The 6912-nt window shown below is 31.9% G+C and overlaps 1 protein-coding gene across 4 annotated transcripts; it reads left to right on the top strand.

The window, feature by feature from the left end:
* Nucleotides 1-3078: 3078 nt before the first annotated feature.
* On the top strand, nt 3079-6554 carry LOC111914610 (probable ADP-ribosylation factor GTPase-activating protein AGD11). Of its 4 annotated transcripts, none has more exons than XM_042901831.2 (10): nt 3080-3766; nt 3869-3992; nt 4355-4402; nt 4656-4740; nt 4827-4902; nt 4994-5157; nt 5219-5450; nt 5514-5630; nt 5708-5803; nt 5898-6553. In XM_042901831.2, the coding sequence occupies exons 2-10, from the start codon at nt 3950-3952 to the stop codon at nt 6177-6179; spliced, it is 1143 nt and encodes a 380-aa protein (XP_042757765.1). In that variant the 5' UTR covers nt 3080-3766; nt 3869-3949; the 3' UTR covers nt 6180-6553. The 4 variants fall into 4 exon arrangements, with proteins under 4 accessions (XP_023766074.1, XP_042757765.1, XP_023766072.1 ...); XM_023910304.3 differs by having other exon boundaries at nt 4325-4402; nt 5898-6552; XM_023910306.3 differs by lacking the exon at nt 5708-5803 and having other exon boundaries at nt 3079-3766; nt 4325-4402; nt 5898-6554.
* The last annotated feature ends 358 nt before the right edge of the window (nt 6555-6912 follow it).

The following is a 6912-nucleotide window of genomic DNA, read 5'->3' as shown; positions in this document are numbered from 1 at the left end:
CGGACGTCGGATGAAGAAGTTATGAATTTTTAACGGATTTTTCTGCCGCGATCTGTTAAAAATAATAATATTAAAAATAAAGTCAAAATTAGCCGATGAAGTCTAAACGAAAGTTGTAGAGTATAATTTACCTACGCGTGCATATAAAGAACGTCAAAAACAAAGTCCATATGCGAAAGTTATGGATTTTAGAAGTTTGGGGCTCAATTTCTGAGAAACCTCGCATGGATAAGGTTCGATCTCAGTGAGTTACCCGCCCCGGGTCCGATCTCGGTGAGTCAGCAGACGCGTGTCCGATCCGGAGAGCCGTCCGAAGGGAGGTCCAATTGGTGTCCGACGCATGCCCCCTCCTCGCACCCGAGGCCTCGTTCCAATCAGAAGTCGCCACCTGTTTCGACCCTCGCATCTGCGTCGCGTGTCTTCATCTCCCAGCTTCGGATCCGAGGCTCGCAACTATATATAGAGGCTACGAGATCTCCCGGGTAAAGTTTAGAAATTGCCACTTTTCATCCCAAAATCCATATTTTTACTATTTTGACTTCCCCCAAAGCCCCGATGTCATTTCCAACACCCGAAACACGTCCCGAAGTGCCCGAGAAATTTATCTTTTCGGTTTGATGCTCAACTCTCGTAAGTCCCGGTTTTTAATAAAGCTCCCGATTTTTAACAAAGAAAGTTATTTATTATAACGAATTGTTGCACAAATTACTATTTTAACCCCCGGTTATTTCACGGTGAGTTCAATATATAGGAACAATTGTATGTTATGTATTATATGTGCTATGTGCTTTTCAGTGTTATTTTTCCAGGTTATTTTCCCGTGTTATTTTTATTCGCTATTTTAATAGCAAAGTAATACCTTTGATCATGTGATCAGTGAAAGGACTTAGATTCACATTGGTACTGGTATGTAGCCTCAAGCCATGTAGAGCATGTCTCCGTAAGAGAATGATTTCCATTCTATGACATAGGAAGAAGGTTAGAAAGGGCTATAAGCCTGAAATCTACCAAAATGTTAATCAGAAATTGTTATGTCTCCTTGATTGTATATCTTTGAATCAAATCATTGATTGATATGGAAAGTTGTCACATGATTCACATATGCCTTTTTTGTTCATTGTTCCTCTTTGCTTCTGCCATATTGAAGTATATATATGGCATAACGTTATATTTTATCTATTATTGAACTCACTAAGCGTCACTGCTTACCCCTTTCAATGTTTAACAAATTGCAGGAGATAAGTAACCAGTATAATCGTATACCGTTGGAAGATTTTGAATAGTTTGAAACTATTGTATTTTGTACTCATGTATGTATAAATTATAATATCTTGGGAAGTTATGTAATATATAACAATTTGTAATAGTCGGTTTGTATCCAGTAGTTTGTAATCACTTTATCAATGTAAAATATTATTTTTATGAATATGCAAGTAGCATGTTTTGGAGTAACTATATTGTCAAGTATAAAAGTTTGGGTTTTTCAGAAATACAAAAGTGTGGGTCTTTCATGTTGTTACCTGATAATTCTCACATTCATTTGGTAGTGTGCTTTGATATATATATATATATATATATATATATATATATATATATATATATATATATATATATATATATAGTTGGTACGATAAAACTGTGATACTAAAAATTTTGTATCACTTATGTGTCATAACTATTCAACTGTATGTTACTACCGATAAAATATGTTGGTTACTAAACATGTTAGTTGATAAACATATTTGTAATAATTTTATTGGTTCAGTATAACATGTTAGATTGTTTTATTTGGTAGAAATTTGATGGTCTTAACAAATATTACATAAGTATAATCATCACCATACCAAATTTGCAATATTTGAATGTCATGATAAACCAATCAAAATCACAACAACAAAAAAAAAGTTATTATGAATTTGTAATTTTAGAAGTAAATAGTAATTACATAACAAAGTTTTTATTTCTAACAAGAAAAGTTTGGTGGCTAAAATCTGAAAAGTCAAAAGTGTATTATTCTTAAAGGAACTCTCTCTCTCTCTCTCTCTCTCTCTATATATATATATATATATATATATATATATATATATATATATATATATATATATATATATATATATATATATATATATCACTTATAATATTATAATATAATTTTTAAATCATATGTTTCAATATTAAACATAATATTATTTTATATTTTTAGAATGGGTAGATAGGCTTGCCAATGTCAAGTGGTTATCCTAAGTGTTGGAATATGCTCTACCTACGGTACCTAACTAGTCTTTCTTTTCGGTAAGTAAGAATACATTGACCGATGAAGGAGAGCCCCCGAAATAAACATAAATGAAGGGGCATACCCCACCCCAGGCAACCAAACAAAGATCGGATAATCGGATTGGTATAATATCATTTAACAATTTTATAAAACAATACACTATAGATGTTCTAAAAAATTATCAAAAAGTTATTCAAATCTTCCTTAATAAATGAAGGTTTTTTACCACATGTCAATCTCTCATGAGTTTTGATGCTTGTCATTTTGTGGTATTTTCGAAATAAATATTATTCACCTGTCAGTTTTTGGTTTGTTTTAATTTTTAAAATCAAAGTCATATACTTATATATGTAAAATATTAAATATCATATACATGATACTAAATTGCAATATATACGTTTTTCCTTTTTTATTTTAAAGTTGTTCATTACAAAATATTTTCTGTTATACTTTAATGTTTAATCTTTTTTTTAAATCAACTCGTGTAATACATGAGTCTCACACCTAATACTACTACATAATAGTACATAATAGTCAAAGTACAATAGCATACATTGCTATTTAAAACAATGATTCCTTTTCTCAAACCAAACCATCTCCAACCTAAGAAAAGGAAAAAAGAAAGATATTATCTAAAAAAGAAAACAAAAACGAAACATACCATACAAACATATATAGATAGATATACACAAACTTACCATACACTTTGTTTTTATATTAAAATCTATAAGCAGTCAAAAGTTATTATTGAATCTAACGTTTTAATTAGCAATGAGACTTACCTTGCATAAAGATGTGTTACTTAAAATTAGGGGTATAAACGAGTCGATCCGAGCTCGAGCCTGGCCAAGTTTGAGCTCGACTCGTTTAATTTTAAATTATTATATATGTGTGTGTGATATTAAATTGCAATAAATACGTTTCTTTTTTTGTTATTTTAAAGTTGTACATTAAAAAATGTTTTTTGTTTACATTTTAATATTTAATCTTTTTTTAAATCAACCCGTGTAATATACGGGTTTCACATCTAACAGATATATGAAAAGCTGGTATCAAGAATGCTCTTGTAATGTTCGAATGATCTTTAAGAAAACCTAAATTTCCAAAAAAAAAAAAAAAAAAAAAAACACGTTTTGTATAGGTTCTCAAATAGCAAAAAATATTATAAAAAGTTAAAATGCTCTAAAAAAACAAAACATTTATTAAAGACCAAAGCAGCAGTTTGTCAAATATCAAGGACTACATCTGTAATTTACAAGGTCTGTTATAATCGTTGTTGTGTATGCTGTTCGTTCCGCAAGAACCCTCTCTCATTCTCTCTCATTCCCAACGACAAGCACAAGGAGACGGCTTTAAATTTTCGATTTTGAATATCTGACACATGAAAACGCAGGAGTTGCGTATAAACTTTGATAATTCGTTGCCGCATTTCAATTTCTGAAGCACAAATGTCCACGACGCATATGAAAACGGATTTCGACAATGTATCAGGTAATGATCGAGTCCCTTTCGCAGACTATGGTTTATATGATGCTAGGGGTTATGAAATGCTTAATTTATGTGATTGGTGTTGGTAAACTTTCGGAAATTAAGATGTATTATAAGGCAGAGGAAAATGCGGATGCATCTAAAGTTTGATTATTCGTTGCTGTATTTCGGTTTCTGAGGCGCAAAATGTCTACGACGCAGAAGAAAACAGATTGCAACAATGTATCAGGTATGATCGAGTCCTCCATGGTGCTTTTCCAGACTATGAAAACGAATTTTTGGGTTATGTCATGCTTAATTTTATGTAATGGATGTTGGCAAACCTCATACATTCAAAATACGCTATTTCTAAAGAAGTCGTGTTTTTTTTTTATTGATGTAGAACAGAGCATATTTCAGTTCTCACAATCACATTAACCTCTATGATTGTTTGACAGCTTTTTCTTTTTGTGATGTTATTCAAAAGTTACTACTGCTATATGTAGCATTCCTCAATGCCAAATTATACTTATATAACTGAATATGATATGAAGTTCTATGATTAATTGATTATCATCTCAGGATCTTCCCTCTATGACCTCTTATGTTTAGAAAATAGAGAAAAGTGGAGCTGCTTGTTTGGACAGATTCGATATGACAGTATGTGTGATTTCCTTCTTCAAAACTCATTATTTGCATACAACTGTTTTCATCTGCCAAATTGGTATCATATCTTGAGAAATGCACAATCTTTTATGTAATGGGTACAAAATTAGATCTCATGCTTATACCTATTTGTTGTAAATGACATACATGTCTTGTGGTTTACAGTAAGTTATATATAATGATAATGAGATTTTTTATTAATTAGTTAGTTGATTGTTCCTGATGCAATTTGATTTTCACTGATTAGGTGCGAAACAAAAGCTGGCAGAATTTATCTCTGAATCGGGTAATATGTGCTGTGCAGATTGTGGAACTCCAGATCCAAAATGGGTGTAAGTCCTAATTTTCATATGCTTGTAATTTCACTTCAAATAAATCCTCTCCTCTTTCTTCATAAACTCCATGTTTGGGTTTCCAGATCTGTAAGTTTCGGAGCATTTATATGCATCAAGTGTTCAGGAGCACATAGAAGCCTTGGGGTTCATATATCAAAAGTAATTCACCGTTTCTTAATTTCTCAACTTTCTCAACTTACAACATCAATTATATACCAAATATTTACAATGAAGTCGACTCCACACACAGGTGTTATCAGTGAATCTAGACGAGTGGACACATGAAGAAGTCAATGATGTAATAAAAAGTGGCGGGAATTCAATGGTGAATTCCAAATATGAAGCTTGCATTCCCGACAACTGTAAAAAACCAAAATCAGATTCTTGTATAGACGAGCGCCTCGACTTCATCAGGTAATTAATTAATTAATTAATTAATCTTTTACTTTAAATAATTATTTAATTGCGTATTCAGGAGAAAATACGAAGTGCAACAATTTTTGAACTCCGATAAACAAATATGCGATCGTGCATCTCCATGTCCATCATCATCATCATCCATGGAGTCTTCTTCCACAAATACTGCTACAATGGACAAGAAGCACTCAAACAGTGTCCTTATGCCAAGTATTAGCCATGCCTTTCGCAACAGCTGGAAAAAGAAAGACAATGAACACAAGCCACCTCCTAAGACAAGCAACTCAATGGTAATTACTAATTTCTTTGTGTTTTTTGTATATATATATATGTCTGATATTTTGTGTATATAGGCAGGTATGGTTGAATTTATTGGATTGATAAAAGTCAACGTGGTCAAAGGCACCAATCTAGCTGTTCGCGATATGATGACTAGTGATCCTTATGTCATCCTCTCACTAGGAAACCAAGTAAGCCTCTGACTTGTTAATTTTGTCATAACACAATTGCAGTCTAAAAATAGTTAAAATCTGTAAAAACGACGCAGTCTGTGAAGACACGTGTTATAAAGAGCAGCCTTAATCCTGTATGGAATGAAAAACTAATGTTATCGATCCCTAGCAACATGCCTCCTTTAAGATTAGTAAGTTAAAAAAAAATTACGTTTTTATGTAAAAACAAATTCATAAAAGTTTGTGTATTGAGGAAGTTTCATCTACATGTACATGATGTTGTAGACTGTGTATGATCGGGATACATTGAAGGCGGATGATTTCATGGGTGATGCTGAGATTGATATTCAACCATTGGTGTCAGCTGCAAAAGCATCTGAGAATTCGGATGTTAATGACTCATCAACTCAAGGAAAGTGGGTAGCAAGTTTGGAGAACACGGTTGTGAAAGATGGAGTTATCACACTCGCCAAAGGCACTGTGAAGCAAGAGATTGCTCTTAAACTTCAAAATGTTGAGAAGGGTATATTACAAATCGAGCTCGAATGTGTTCCTCTTACCCAATAGTATTTTTTTTGGTGATTTATGTTATATTTAGGTGATGTGTTTTTGTTGTTTTATGTAAGGTGTGGTTTTGAATATTTGTATATTGATGATATGATGTTTTTTTTTTTTTGTGTTTTAATATTTTTTTTTTATGTAAATCATTTGTGATGGATTGATGGTTGGTCTTGGCAAAATGTGGACGAGAATTGTAATGCATTTGTCAAAAATAGAATTTAATTTAAATACATTGTTATTCTATGCATTAACTATTTCATAAAGTATTGAAATGACTTTAATATGTAAGTAAGAAAAAAGATTATTCTATTTAAAATAGGCATATGGTCGACATAAAAGAGGGGAGGATGATCTTAGTGTTTCTTCAATGATGAGAATGTCAAAAGGTGAAGTTCGATTCTTTTTGGGCTAAAAGTGTGAATTTACCTTCATACATACTCTTATTACTTTTTCATTTATTATATTTTTATAAAAAAAAGCTGAATATGTGAGTTATAACTTTTTGTAAGCAAATATATATTGTTTAACATATTGTGGAGTATTCTCTTGTAGGATTAAATAGAAGAGCATGTATATTGATTAATTTTATTACAAAATTCATTTATCATTTAGGGCTCTCAAATGCATTTTACCGAATATTTGTGGTACTCTTGATCTTGGTATTCAGTTATATGTCTCCCACACCGGCAAGCTTATATTGTATATTGTTTTGTGATTAGGGTCCATGCAATACAGCGGA

Source organism: Lactuca sativa, chromosome 4, assembly GCF_002870075.4.
Source record: "Lactuca sativa cultivar Salinas chromosome 4, Lsat_Salinas_v11, whole genome shotgun sequence".
In the NCBI taxonomy this organism is placed as follows: domain Eukaryota; kingdom Viridiplantae; phylum Streptophyta; class Magnoliopsida; order Asterales; family Asteraceae; genus Lactuca; species Lactuca sativa.
Note: the sequence above shows the minus strand (reverse complement) of the source record. Positions and strands in the feature narration are given on the sequence as shown.